Source organism: Pelodiscus sinensis, chromosome 1 (genome assembly GCF_049634645.1).
Source record: "Pelodiscus sinensis isolate JC-2024 chromosome 1, ASM4963464v1, whole genome shotgun sequence".
Lineage (NCBI taxonomy): Eukaryota > Metazoa > Chordata > Testudines > Trionychidae > Pelodiscus > Pelodiscus sinensis.
In genome coordinates, this window is record NC_134711.1 from 190,467,037 (window position 1) to 190,482,848 (window position 15,812).

General features: G+C 40.4%; 1 protein-coding gene across 1 annotated transcript in view; it reads right to left on the bottom strand.

The window, feature by feature from the left end:
* Positions 1–1,531: 1,531 nt before the first annotated feature.
* TMPRSS3 (transmembrane serine protease 3) overlaps positions 1,532–15,812 on the bottom strand; it is a 28,092-nt gene continuing 13,811 nt past the window's right edge. Inside the window, exons 8-12 of the mRNA XM_075920286.1 lie at positions 13,845–14,010; positions 11,586–11,755; positions 5,567–5,709; positions 2,408–2,560; positions 1,532–2,002 (exon numbers count right to left, since the gene is read on the bottom strand). Of these exons, the coding sequence (XP_075776401.1) occupies positions 1,988–2,002; positions 2,408–2,560; positions 5,567–5,709; positions 11,586–11,755; positions 13,845–14,010 (647 nt within the window). The 3' untranslated portion in view covers positions 1,532–1,987. The remainder of the gene's footprint in view (positions 2,003–2,407; positions 2,561–5,566; positions 5,710–11,585; positions 11,756–13,844; positions 14,011–15,812) is intronic.

The following is a 15,812-nucleotide window of genomic DNA, read 5'->3' on the forward strand; positions in this document are numbered from 1 at the left end:
ATAGAGGCAGCAAGCAGAGGTGGGAGAAGCTACTTGGAGGGACTAGTTGACTATCTGATAAGCTTTTGCTTATCAGATAGTCGACTAGTTGCTTATATCCCTATTTCTGTGATGTGGATGTCTATCCGCTGGCAACTTAACTATCCAGACCTCATTGCAAGCCATCAAATGGTGATAGCAGCTTGGACCCACTTTGAATTGGTGGCTAAAAGTTCTGTGTACCATTATCAATTGCTTGAACTATCCAGCCACCCCACAGCTGCTTTCATAAAACTAGGTGTTTCTTATTTTAGAAGAGTAGATATAAATACTGAGTATTTTGTAACATACCCACAAGAGGCAGCTGTATTAATAGGTTGCAAGCCAGGAAACCACAGCAGCACGTAAGATGCCTTTCCCCATCATAAGGTGGTTGTCTTCGTGTGAGCAATTCATGCAGAATTCATGTGACAGGCACAAACAATGCAAAACCTACTGTTTTCTCTGAAGACAGCTTTTCTGAGCTATATTGTGTCATTTTTATATATATTATGAGTTTGAAACATTGGATATACTTATAGATGGTCATAAGTGGTGTAGGTTTGCTTGGCTCTACCTCTGCAGCAGGATGTATTAGATGATCTTTAAGGTCTCTTCCAGTCATACATTTCTGTGGTTCTATACCATATTATGTTACAGTGTATGCGATGCTATCATGCTGTATGGCATCTTTTAGTTGTATCGACATGTGTTTCATTCTGTAACCCATGCAAAAGCAATAAAAAGGAGACTGATAAACAATCTTTAGGACCAATAGTCTGGTGGCACCTTAGAGACTAATAAAAAGACACACAGTATCTATCATGAGCTTTCATGGGCAAAACCCATTTCATCAGATGAGCTCATCTGAAGAAGTGAGTTTTACCCATGAAAGCTCATGATACCATATATATTTTTGTTAGAACTGCAATTCGTTTGTTTGAACCGCAATTTGCGTATCTTTTTCCGCTTTTCTTTCGAAAGAGGCTTTTCTGAAATTTGGCAGGTCTACACAGCACCAAATTTTGGAAAAATCTGCTCTTTCGACACAACCCTTATGCCTCGTAGAATGAGGTTTACAGGTATGGTGAAAGAACGCGTCCACTTTTCTGAATTTTTTTTCCAAAAAGCGGACACGTTCCTTGGACACAGCATTGTTTTTCAGGAATACCAGAAATATTCCAGAAAAGCGTGGCAGTCTAGACATGGCCTAAGGTGCCACCGGACTACTCATTGTTTTTAAAGGTACAGACTCATAAGGCTACCCCTCTGAGTATCTTTAAGACAGTCTCAGAATTTAAGTGTAAAATTCAAAGCTATGTTTTGCCAGTTTCAGAGCCAATCATTTACTATGTCATGAAATCCCTGAGTCACACTAAGGTATATTTTCAGCAAGATGCAAGTGGATCTGGGCTAAATCTCTCTTAATAATGAGAACAGAGCATACTTGAAAAATCATCATATATTTGTTTCTATTAATTTAGTTAACAAAACAGTTTGATAATAGCTGGGAAGTGGATTATGAGTCTTAAATATGCACAGATCAAGGAAGAAAATAAATTTCTTGTACTCTGATCCCTGGAATGAAAGTATAAAAACAGTCACTATTTTAAATTTCTTCCTCTATAATCTTTAGCTAGTATCACCCAAGTCAATATAGCACTCTATTATCAGTTTTCTTGCAGCTTTTTCTTTACATGAGATGTATAGGTGCCAAAACACATACATACACATCATCGTGAATCCTCCTGGCTTTTACCTCTGAAAGGGGCTGAATGAAACCAGAAACGACCATTGCTCTTTTCATTACATACAGTAAGTTATGAGTTTGAGTGAAGAGATGATAGAAAGTAATTGCTGTTAATATAAAACACAGCCTAAGAGTCCATGGGATGGGGTACATGATTCTGTGGAGCAGGAATTTGAAATCCAGTTTCAAAAGTTCAGTGAATCAATGCTATCTTCAGATTCACAGTTCTTCTCTCTAAAAAGTAAAAGTTTTAAAATATTCATCTTACTGCTCTGTGAAATGATTCTAAAGTCACATGATTGCTTTAATCCACATGGGACAGTAAATGACTGCTGAAATATTGTACATATGATAAACAATTATAAAAATGAAATAGATACTTTATTGCTAATGCTTATTTTTCTTTTTGAGAAATAAAGCCTCTTCACTTCATCAGCTGGCTGGTTGTCATCCTAAGCGGTTATCCCTTCTTTTCTCCTTGGGTCTCCCAGAGACAACTAAAATGTTGACTGTCCCAGTAAGACAGCAATACTTGACTGTATAGGCATTGTTGGAGCCCTCTCGTTCTGATTAATGGACAGACTTGAAGTAAGAGCAAACTCTGATTATCAGGCAAAAGATGGAAGGGGGAAAACAAACCTCCATTTGTTCATGTATCCAGTCAAGAAATGAGGTGGTACGACTGTAGACTCCTGGTTTATTTACTTCTGCACAGCCCATCCCAAAGCTGGTAGTTCCTACCAGTTTCCAGGTGTTCATATCTTTGCATGCTAAGGGTCCCCCGCTATCTCCCTGAGAGACCAAAGAAATCAAACAAATGGTCAGCATCTCCTCCCTCCCCCCCGCAAAATATGAGGGATTATTTATTCTGGAGTATAGCAAATACCACTGGTAAGAGTTTCTTAATCTCTCTCCCTTCTGAATCTTATGAAAAAAAAACCCCACTTATAGGGACTTTGACTTTCACAAATGAGTAACTTTTCTATGGAGTAGACATGAAATACTTTCTCTCTTTGCTGTGAAAAAGTGTTATCTGCAAATTCTCATTCATATGTGCAAAGATGTAGTAAGTGTTACAATGGTTAGGGAATTGTCCATGGGAGTGATTTTCTGACGGAAAATGCAGTTTCCACAAAATCAAAATTTTCCTAGGGAAAATTTTTATTTTATTGAATTGTTTCATTAGGGAAAACAAAATGAAATCTTTAGTTTTTGATTGGTTCTACTTGAATTCGAATATTTTGAGTTGTTGAATAAACCCCGTGTTAAACAATCTTTATTTAGAGTCAGTCTAGCTTTGAACTGCATTTCCCTATTGTGGTGCATTGCCTCATGGGAGTTGTCATTCTGGTCCCCATTCTGTCTTCTGGGCTGTGCTCCCTGGCTGGACTACGTCTCCTATAATGCAACAGTGTTCTCACTGCGCAACATAGTGCATGATGAGAGTCACATAACTTAAGGAGCCCTAAGAATAATGTAGTCAGGCCAGGGAGCTTGGTACATAGAGAAGAATGGAGCCATTTGGCAACCTGAACCCATAAGCAAATGTACCATAATAGGAAAAAGTAGTTTAATGGTGAACTGACTTGAAAGAAGTATTTTGGGTCAATTCAACAAACCAAACTATAACATTTCTATTTGGAAACACTGATATATTTTGTTTTGATGTAAAATATTGAAAGTTCCAAATAAAAATTTTTCAGAACTTTTTGTTCTGTGTAAAATTTTTATATTTTATCTTATTGTCGCAATTCAAAATAAAAACAAATATTGAAATATCAGAATTTCTCATGGGATGGCAATTCTGATTTTTGTTTAGCTTTACTCAATCATATTACATGCAATAGTCAAATTAAAATCTCCCAGAACAAACATCAGCACTGTTCAATGTTCCTATAATTGTGGGACACTATTTGCCCATGATTTTCTCATTGTTTAATGGTCTGAGAACTAGAAGTCCTGAATATAAGCCCCCAAATTGGGGCCTTTATAATGTTGGAACAAATATTACTTGAGGATTCTTTGGGATATATGGACAAAGAATCTATTTAGAGATGTATAAGGAGTGGGTATCTGCTTTTCCTAACTGCTCATGGGAAATCCACAAATATCAATTTTTATGTGGGTATGTTGTGGCCCAAGAGGACCCATCATGAAAGATTCACTACTGGAAATGCCATTTATGATATTGCACTGCTATACCTGCTGGCTACGTCTACACTGGCATGATTTTCCGGAAATGCTTTTAACGGAAAAGTTTTCCGTTAAAAGCATTTTCGGAAAAGCGTGTTTAGATTGGCAGGATGCTTTTCTGGAAAAGCACTTTTTCTGGAAAAGCATCCGTGGCCAATCTAGACGCGCTTTTCCGCAAAAAAGCCCTAATGGTCATTTTCGCAGTTGGGGCTTTTTTGCGGAAAACGCTAATGTGCTGTCTACACTGGCCCTTTTCCAGAACAGTTTTCCGGAAAAAGACTTTTGCCTGAACGGGAGTAGCATAGTTTTTCCAGAAAAGCACTGATGATTTTACATGAGATCGTCAGTGCTTTTCCGGAAATTCAAGCGGCCAGTGTAGACAGCTTGCAAGTTTTTCCGGAAAAGCGGCTGATTTTCCGGAATAACTTGCCAGTGTAGACACAGCCACTATGTACTGTATGAATACAGAATAATAGATGGGAATAGTCAAATTCCGGTGGTACTAGTATATCCGTGGTTCATCAGTGATGACAGTACTTGAAGGCCCTCTAATTATCTCATATCTATTAAGCCCATCTCTTTCTCTATTTAATTCAACACTCTCAGTAGGCCTTTTATGTCTGGGGATACCACTTCCAAACACGAACATTCAATGCAAACAGCAGGGCTAATAAATTGATGTATTTTATCCCTCTTCCTCGTCCTCCATTGGTGAGCTTCTGAGAGCAGGGCAATATTACTGGTATTACTCTGCATTTAGACAACACTTAGTACGTTGTGGGTGCTCATCATCATCATCATATCAAAGGGAAGTAACCTCCTGGCAGATCAAAGGCCACCCTGATCAAACAGTAGGTAGGTCCTGAAGATGGCCTGGCTGGATGTTCAGTGTCTGTCCATTACTTGTGATTTTACTGTGCCAACAAAGTTTTTGGTAACCCTGTTATCACTGACCGTGTAGTGGCACTCTTTGATAAATCTATTTTGTAATTCTTTGGTCCTGTGAGTGCTCCCAAAATACAAATAATTAATGACTTTCCATCACTAACCTGGGCTGGATTTGAACCAGTGATTTATAGATATTGTGAGAGACTTCACAATTCATTACCAGACCTAGGCATTTTCTAGTTTTAGTCTTTCCAAATCTAGTTCTCTTCCAGATTTACACACTTCCATTTCTCACTAAAGTCAGACAGCAAAGCGTAATGCACTGGTTGCTGTATGTTAATCATGGGATTTCTGCCCTTGCAAGTCTTAAGAGCTGGCTTAAGTGAGACCTCTTCCCCTTACTAAAGGCTGTGAGCAGAGCAGAAAATGGGTGGTATCACACTTAAGCACATAAAAGAAGTCTGAACTTAAGTACTTATTTCTTTAGAGAACTGTAAATGTACCTTCTGCAGTTGCTGATAAAGTGCACAGATTAAAGGAAGGCAGGGAGTCATACTTTCTGAATGCAAGTAGTCACAGTATCTGGTATACATACACAGTAAAATATCTACAAATATTTGCTGAGGAAAAGGCTGGGTGTTGTTTCCTGATAATGCATTACTCTGATTTTTACAAACAATGTTAATCAGTTCAATTGTTGTTAAGAAATATCCATACCTGGCAGGTGTCCACACCTCCTTTTAAATAACCTGCACAGAGCATTGAAGAAGTTATGATTCCCCCATAGATGTCCTTGTGGTTGCAAACCTTATTAGAAATCAAAGGAACACCAGCAAAATTCATGGTCTCTGATGTATCACCTGTTTAAAAACATAGATAATTCTTTCTTTTTTAAAGTCCTACAGTTTTACAGTGCTGTTATTTCCTTGAAACCAATCCCCTGCAGTAAAGAAGAAAGGCTTAAGGATATGAAGAATTGGGAAAGCAAAGATAAAAGAATATGCTTTAACTTTAACATGATAATAAACAAACAGGAAATCTAGACATCCTGTCACTTGCCTACATTACCCAATAATGAGCTACGTCATAGAGCTTTGATTGTTGTGCATTATGTGATTCTACAACTTGGCAACTAATGATGATGGAAAGAATTTAGAGCTGGTCAAACTACTCATTACAAACAATACTTGTTAATGCAGGCCCCCTCCCCATTTAGTTAGCAAATTGTTTACAAATTAAGCCTGATTTTCTTTGAGTGGAATCATAATTTGTAACTATTGATCAAATTGTTTGGATGAATTGTATCAAAAATATAGTTTGCTCACACACTTTTTGCTTTGACCTATTGTCTATTCGCTGTTCACCCTCTGGGGTTGGTTGCCTCTCTCGCTTCTGTTCATTTTTCTAAGACCCCTATCACCATGGCCCTTCCAATGTAAATGACAATTCAAAAACTTTCACTTTTATGATATGGTTGATGAAAATGATGACCTCCACGTTTCATAGTAAAGTGAACTCTTGTTCACATATGTTTTCTTTATTATTCAGCAAGCTCTAATGTACATCAGTGTAGACAATGTGCATTTGGTTCATGGAATCATGTGTACTTCCTCTACTTGAGGTTATAAACAACGAAATCAATCGAATTAGGTAAATTTAGATAAATTACTCTGGGTGGTATTTGCTAGAGATGAAATGCATAGCCCTAATTGAGGCTTTAAATGTTGGTTAGGCCTTGTTTGTCCTTCTGTACATGGGTGAAGTTTATCCTAGATTATTAGATTATTCACGTACATAGAATTAGCTTTATTTTCCAGGTTTTTCTGAAGATTTAATGCTGCATACTGAAACTGCCAAACACTATGCTTACACCACATGACTTTTTTTAGTGCATCTAATTTAGAATGGACATTAAAAATACCCACCTCCTTCTGCTGTAGCTCCCCATCCTGATATCCAGCACATTTTCCCTTCTGGAAAATGTTCACCAAAATTAGGCAGACAAATTGGTTCTATCAGGCCTATTTAAAAAGAAACAATTGCTCTTAAAATGCACAGAGGAAGACCTACACGGGGGTGTGGTTATTTGTGTGCATGTTTTATTTTATACATCTGATTACTGACCTCCTTTGTAAAAATCCTTTGAGATCTACCTATAAAAAGTGGTATGTAAGTGCTTTGTACTATTATTACATATAAAATAATTGGCTCAGATACTCACCTGGTGTAAATGAGTTTACACCAGTGGAAGATAGGTCTTGAAATATTTACAATAAGAAAGTGTAACTTCAGAAAAGCTGAAGCTGCACTAAATGGGTATCTGAGAGGAACCACTCTAAAGTTGCCATGAAGCCAGATCTGCAAGGGTTTGTTATTAAGATTATTTTAAACCAGTCTTTACTTCAGTAAGAATTTTAAGCATGTGTAAGGGCTTCAATATTGGTCTCAAGGTAAACTTGTATATGGAGGGTCTGCCTGAATTCTCCTCTGTCAGTTAGTTTGGGAGGAGGAGTGACTTCAGGAGCAAACCGTATTTAGATCCATATATAGCGTAAATGTATTCATTTAACAGACAGGAGCTGTGTAGTTCCACGTGATCAGCTCTATCTGGTATTGGGTTACAAATCACTTTAGTACTGAAGACAGGGGTAGTGAAATGTTGGTATCAGCATTTTTGTCTTCATTGTCTGAGTAAAGGGAAGCAGAACTATGCTTAGCCTGTCCCACATGAGGGTGTCACCCTGAGCTGGAAGGATCACGTTAAGCTAGGGCTCGAATGCCAAATCCCCATGAAAGCAGAGAGGGGTGGGGACAGGTGACCCAGCCAGGAGGTCTGGATTCTCCCTAGAGGTTCCTGGACTGGTTTAACCTGTTCCTCCCCAATGTTCAAAGACAGAGCTAAAGATGTCTCATTACGAGTCTTTTGTTATTTTAAGTTCTCAGTAAGAGCTGAAATCACGTGTGCTGAAGCAGTATTTCTTTCCTGCCTGCTAAAAGCTAAAAATCATTGAGACTGTCCTACTAAGGTCACAACAGAAAGGCAGGTGGCAACAGAAGGTGACTGATGGGCAGCCAGCAAAAGTGACGACCAGTTGGCCAGCAGGAGTGACCAGGCAGCAAGGAACAGAAGCTGGCGGAGCGACTAGCCAGAGTCAGTGCTCAGATGGCAGATTTCTTCCCTGGCTGGGAGTTGAACTCACACAGATACTCCTCTAACCCTGTTTCCTTTCTGAACAAGGCCAGCCACTGTGAGTGGAGTGTGGTGCGGTGAGGGAGCAGAGGGAGACCCAGTAAAGGAACTCTAGGTTGCAGAACTGATGAACATGAGGCAGAAGACTCTGCCCCATGCACTCTGGGGTGGGTGTCCTGCTCACAGTTCTATGGTTGTGAATCCTGCTTTTGTGGCATGTTCCCTAATCGATGTTTAGTGACTTTTCTCCTTTCACTAAAACGTTCTTTTCTACATTCAGACCCTGTGCTTGTGAATGGGAAAATATTGCATCACAGAGGCACCAGGGGGTGGTGTGTAATTTAGGGATGGAAGCGACTAGTTGAGTAGGCTTATCAGGTAGTCAAGTCATTATGGAGAACTACATGTAGCAGGTCACCCTGATCTGGAAGGACCACATTAAACAAGGCGGGAGAAGCAGGAGCCCTTGCTGGGGGGAGCTGGCTTAAAAGCCGGTTCCCCACAGCACCATCTCCACCGTGCGTGGATGGGGGGGCAAGGAAGGCAGAGCTGCAGCAGTCCCAGAGCTGGTGCAAGCCAGGACTGCTCAGTCCCAGCTCCAGGAGCTACCCCTGCTATGGCTCTGCAGTTTAATTATAGTAGGAGCCAGGCTGTCTATGCACCTAGCTCCTACTACATTTAAACTGCAGAGCCGCAGCAGGGGTAGCTTCTGGAGCTGGCGTGAGCTGGGACAGAGCCATTCCCTTATCGACTACTTGTGTAGTTGATACAAATTGTATCGACTACACAATTAGCCAACTACCTGCTTCTTAATATCCCTAGTGTCATGTTCCCAGGTTACTAAGTGGGGGGAGAAGGGGTTGAGCTGGTTCTGTGTTGTATTGTTTAAAAGGAGCCCCTAGACATTGAACCCGGCCCTGGTTGCTTCCACCACCACCTGGCAGAAGGGTTACACATGCAATGTAATTCAATCTAACACACAGACTTGTTTCTCCTCTCATGCATGAAATCAACACCAGCATCTAAACCCAGTATTATACAATTTTACCTGCTAAAGTACATATTTAATAACTTATATATGAATCATGGGAGCACACTACTGCCCTCTACTGACTAAACTGTCAGGGCTCTACAAGTGCTTTTACCTTCCTTCAATCGTTTCAGGATTAGGATATTAAATGTTGTGTAATTTATTTGATGCAAGTTACTGATGACTTTTGTGTCACTGTATGTTTGCAGCTGCAACGTGTTTAAATGTACTGTCACTGAGTGGGGGGAGGCTCTGTAGAAATACCACTGGCACATAGGGGCTCACAAACAGTCCAATTTTCCAGCATGAATTTTTCTTTTGTGCAAAGCATCTGGTCACAATATGGAATCTTCCAAGTTCCCTACATTCCAGTTGTTCTAATCATATTGTGAGTAAATTTCAGAGATGGTCACGTACTGCAGAATTTTGATAAACTTTATAATATCCTAAACTAATTTGCTTTTTTTAAAAATATGATCGTTGAGATTTTGGGAAATAAAATCCTGAAATGTAATTTTTATTTAACTACAGAGGAGAAATAATTTCTAACAAACAGCCAATTGGGGAACTAGAAAATATGAACATGAGAACTGACAATATTTGTAGAAGTACCCTCAGGAAGAAAGGTACTCTCTTTGATGGGGAGAAAACAGTAAAATGCTCTTTTTACCAATGTTTCTGTATTTTGGTTCACCAGGCATGTCAGTTGAAGTTGGCATCCTGATCTGAAAGTAAGAGTGATGTTTGTTTTGTTTTTAATTTCAATGCATCACTTTATATTAATTGTCTTGACTTTTATTTGAAATGTTAATTCTCTGAATATATGAAAGGTGCCAGATTCAAAGCCCTGGGCACTGCAGACTAGAGATGTAATAGTGTATCCAGTTAAATGATTAACTGATAAGCGGATGCTTACTTGTTAATGCTACAAACGACACACAAGCCTTCCCACTCCCTCTGTGGCTCTGCGAATAAGTCTTTTAACGGTCTGACTGGCAGGTTGGCTGAGTCCTGGCTCATGCTAGGTCCCAGACGCTGCCCCCGCTGCAGTTCTGCATTTAAAGTCTTCTGGGAGCTGGCGAGCAAGCACTCACAAGCTGGGACTGAGCGAGTATGCCCACCAATAAATTCCCAAGCTCCTTTCTATGCAGAGCAGCAGCAGTTAATTGAGTAACCAACAACATTTTTGTCAGCTACATGGATACTGGATTCCTAACAGCTCTGCTGCAGGCCTCCATACATTCACAGAATTTAGTTCAGCAGGGGGATGGGGAGCACAGACATCATTTAGTCTCAACTGTGAGCTGGACCTGGTGAGAGGCTAACTCACTCTATCAGGGATGGAAAAACTAGTTTGGAAGAATAAGAATCAATGGTTCAGATAACTAGCTTCCTCCCTCTGTGTGATTTCCAACTCCCTGTAAGCAGTATATAAATGGACTTCCAGAGGGAAATCACACAGAGGAAGGAAGCTAGTTATCTGAACCATTGATTCTTATTCTTCCAAACTAGTTATCATTAAATGACACAAACTTGTCTTTAAAAATATTTCCAATATTTTTAAAGACAAGTTTGTGTCATTTAATGATACTTACATCCATGTGAATTAGATCTATTAAGCACAGGATATATCCTAGTATTAGGTATTTTTGGACTAGTCCAGCAATACTGTGAGCCTAATCCAATACCCTTTGAAATCAGCGGGACTTTCTCCATTAATTTAAATGTAGGTTGGGTCATGGCTTATGAGATGATAAAATGTGAGCAGACAGTTCTGCCTTGCACCTGCTTTGAAACAGAAAGGAACCTGCCCTTTAAAGTTCAGATCCAGTTTGGATTCAAATCTAAACTTCTCCAGAAGTGTGGCTCAGGATTACCTAATATAAGGCCCAGTTTAGACATAGGCCCGAGCTGCAATGTTTGGATGTGGACTGGATCTGAACTTCCCCAGAACTCATTGGGGTTCCCCACTGAAGACAAGAGGGTTACGTCTACACTGATGGTGTCTTGCACAAGAACTGTTTTGCACAAGAGATGTGCTTTTGCACAAGAGTGTCCATGACAGTGTGGATGCTCTTTTGCACAAGAAAGCTCTAATGGCCATTTTAGCCATAGGGGTTTCTTGCGCAAGAAAATCATGTTGCCTGTCTACACTGCCCTCTTGTGGAAAGCTCTTGCGCAAGAGGGCTTATTCCTCATGGGGAGAGGAATAACTCTTCCAGAAGAAGCCCTGTTTTCTGACGCTGTACTGTAAATTTACATGTGCGAGAACGTGCGTGCAGTGTAGACACCCAGCAAGTTTTTGCGCAAGAACTTCTGTTCTTGTGCAAAAAGCCTGCAGTGTAGACATAGCCTTAGGAGTTTTGCACTGACTTCAGAGGAGTTGGGATTTCTCCCCAGCATTCTGATTTAGGCACATCTCTGTGTCAGAGGCTTTTCTAGTCTGCATTATTTGAAATTCCTCCCGTCTTTTAATTAAAAAAAAAAGGGAAAAAAAATGAAAGGTGGAAAATTACCATTGAGAGCAAGTGGTGCTGCCAGCTTCATCAGTGCTATGTCATTCCCCATTGTCTTGGGTTTATAACTTCTATGGTATACAATTTTTTCCACTGCATATGGATTAGCTGAAGTGTCTTGTTGAGTCACAAAACCCACCTGCACTCTCCAGGAGCTAGGCAAGTACAAACTGAAACAAAGAGGTGGGAGGGAAGGAGAAATCTTTAATCAAGATAAAGTTTTAAAATTGTCAATTGTGCCTATATGCAAAATTAATAGCTATCAGAATCAGAATATTCGTAATTGATACTACTTATCGAGCTGCCTGTTAATATCAGCCATGTTTTAAACTTCAGCTCATAAATAAATAAACACACGGACACAGGTCTGCAGTGCCCAGGGCTTTTCACCACCTCCAAAGCACCCATGGAAAAAAAATAGTAAATGCTCAGCACCCATCAGCCGCTCTCCAATCAGCTCCTTCCCTTTCCTTCAGTGAAAATAGAGGATGCTCAGAACCCACCAGCAGCCCTCCAGTCAGCTCCTCCCTCTTCTCCCAGTGCCTCCTGCCCACCATGTTCAGCTATTCAGTGGCATGCAGGAGGCATTGGGGGAGTTGGGAAGTAGTAAGGGCAGGGCATTCTCAGGGAAAAGGTCAGAAAGCGGGAAGGAAAGAATGGAGCAGGTTGGGAAGAGTGGGATGGGCTGGACTAAGGGCACAGTCTGCAGTGGAGCTGGAGTTGAGCACTCCCCAGCAACTTAGAAAGACAGTGCTTCTAAGTACAATGACTAGGGGTGCATCTACACAGCACAGTTATTTTGAAATAACAATGTGAGCATCTACACAGAAATAAATTCAAAATAACAGACAGCTTATTCTGTAAACCTCATTCCATAAGGAATTACACCTATTCCAAAATAGCTATTTTGACATTGCTGTCGTGTAGACTCTCCACTGCTGCTGTTTTGAAATAGCTCCTCCCCAGTGCCTCCTGGTGCCCTAAATTAAGGTAGCATGTCCACATTAGAGGAGCCTGCCTCAGGCTAATTTTGAGGCTTCCCTGTAGTGTAGATGTGCTATTTTGAAATAAGCTATTTCGGAGTATTTCTTCCGAATAGCTTAATCTGAAATAAGTGTGCAGAGTACATGTACCCTAACAGAGTACACTTATATAGTACATTTCACTAATGTGCCAAAGGCTATAGTGGCCCCCTATTTGTTTGGTGTAGAGTAAAGTGCTATAGAGACTTACATGGTTTTCCTACCTACTTGAAAAACCACCTCTCTCCGGGTATGTCTACACTACCCCGCTAGTTCGAACTAGGAGGGTAATGTAGGCATACCGCACTTGCAAATGAAGCCCGGGATTTGAATTTCCCGGGCTTCATTTGCATAAGCGGGGAGCCGCCATTTTTAAAACCCCGCTGGTTCGAACCCCGTGCAGCGCGGCTACACGGGGCACAAACTAGGTAGTTCGAACTAGGCTTCCTAGTTCGAACTACCGTTACTCCTCGAGGAGTAACGGTAGTTCGAACTAGGAAGCCTAGTTCGAACTACCTAGTTTGTGCCCCGTGTAGCCGCGCTGCACGGGGTTCGAACCAGCGGGGTTTTAAAAATGGCGGCTCCCCGCTTATGCAAATGAAACCCGGGAAATTCAAATCCCGGGCTTCATTTGCAAGTGCGGTATGCCTACATTACCCCGCTAGTTCGAACTAGCGGGGTAGTGTAGACATACCCTCCCTGTGTAACATCAGAGTGCTTGAGACCAGCTGGAGCACTCAAAATAAGTCATTAGATTTATTTAAGGGGGCCAATAGTTGGGCATTTTCTGGAGAGGGCCCGTCATTCTGGAACTCACTTCTCTCACTGTTTCACCACTATCCAGGTCTGTTGGGCCCCGTTGTTCTTATTGACATCAATAGAAGTTTGAATGTTCAGAATCTCTGAAAACGAGGCCCAATCTCCCAGATATGACCTTAGATTTTGATGTCATAGCAGATGGACCATTGTTAGCATATGCCTTCTTTCAACCAGTGCCTTCACTTTATACAATAGTATGTGAGATACTTTCATTGGAGCAAGCTTAGAAAAATAATAAAATCATAATACAGAGAACAAAACAGTCCAATAGGGATAACAATTCACTCCTGGGCAAAACTTTTCTTCAATGTAATTTGTCATTCTGTTCCCATTATCCTTCTGCATGAAAGCAACTATCCCTTGAATTGATGCAGCCAGATATAGGGAAGCTGAGCAAGTAAATAGATAAAATACTTACTCATAAACACAGTGGGCTGCTGTGATAATCCACCGTGGGGTGATGATGGATCCCCCACACAGATGGAATCCTTCAAACTGAAGGCTGACCTGCCATGGCCATTGCTTGGGTGATGATGCATTTCCACCAACTATGCGGGAGGAGAACCTGGACCTAGTACCACACTCTGTATGAATGGGAAGAAAGAATCGGGAGAGTATTATAAACATAGTAAACACAATCCTATCTGTGTGAAGCACAATTTTATTCTTTACTTTTTTGAATTCCAGTTATTCTCAGTCTGCTTAATATCAGTCTTCGCAGTGGATGTTCCCCTTTTCTACAGCAACTGGAGTCAGACCATATCTTGGGTCTGAGCCTGGAATTAGGATCATCCTTCAAGAACACCTCCCCAGAATTTTGTGTCTCCAAGCAGTACACACAGCAGATTCAATGGCTTTGCTGCAGAGCTCTCACAGGACTTTTTAAAGATATTAACTAAATGTATCTCAGTATTTTTCTCCATCATTGGATTCAAGGTTTTTCTCCTCAAAACTGCTAAAAAAATCCCAAACTAAACAACTCTCCTCAGTTCTTTTGACTTTCTCTCCCCTCAGAAATGGCAATATTAAGTAGATTATAGGAGCTCAGCTCTGAGCTGGGCTATGGGTAAAATCCAGCCTAAGAAAATGTAATAGGTCACCATAGAACCAGTTCCAAGCTCTCTTAAGGGTGAGGTTCACATCAGGACATTGGAGCAGGTTGCATCAAAGCTTCCTTCAGCGAAACCAAACAAAAAATCTGTGTTGTTGAGCACTGTGGGTAAATGTTGAAGCCCCCACTGCCTCTCCCTGAGATATTGGATCCCTATTCCTACAACTTGAAAATCAAGCCAGAAAGTTTCTTCCCACATGTAGGTGCATCCTTTCTGTTAACAAAGAGTAATTTATCCCGAGTGGTTCTGTCTAAGTCCTCCATTGTGTTTGGTCAGTCAATCCTCACTCAGCCCAGCCCTACCATCAAGGTATGGAGTGAAATGATTCAGATTAAGAATTGGTTGGGAATTTTTTGATGAAATACTTTTCATCAGAAAAACACCAACTTACTGAAACCAAAACTGTTTGCAAAAAAGGCTTCGTTTTGACATTTTCTGTCAAATAAAAAAAATTGAAAAAGAGTTCTGAATAATTTGGACATTTTTCAGTGAAACTGTTTCCTTCCTCCAATTTTCTGGCTAGAGAATACTTTTGTAATTTAAAGTAAAATACATTTTTAATGGTTTCATCTGGTTTTGATATTTTGAAAGTGTTTCTATTAACTCACACTGACATTCTTTTTGGAAATTAGATATTTCAGTCCAATTTGCAAGTTGAGTCAGTTTTTGATACCTCAAAAATGTTCACAGAACAGGAAAACAGTTTCTATTCAGCTTTAATTCAAATCCCATTTCAATATGGACCTTCCTACTGTCCTCTTCCAACCTCCTAGGGTTCCACAAGAAATAATACAGTGGATATGATTTTCCTCACAGAGACATGCAGGTTATGTGCCTGCAGATGTCCTTTTAATCTCCCTGGTAATACACTCTCCCCTAAAAGGCCCTTCTTTGGCAGAGGAACTGGTGAAGGCTATTGATCACAATCTGCTCTTAACATAAGAGCACAAAGTCCTAACAATTCTTATGAAAGAGACATACTTCTAGATCCTCTAAAGAGAAAGAGAAAATTCTATGACTTTAAGCAAGATAACTCAGATTCTGAGCTATGTTTCCCAGAATTAACCACAAATGAGTGTTTATCTTCACAGGTACTTCTTTTTATAGAAAATGAAAACCAAAGGTGAGAAAACCCTTGCAAAGTTGAAGAGCTGTGTAGTTTGTCCTCACCTTGCTTATGAGGGTGTGATTAAGGTGAAGTGGGAATTCTCTATAAAGGCATTCCTATACCGAAGGACTAAAAGATCTTCATGACTCTGCATAATGTTAGGCCT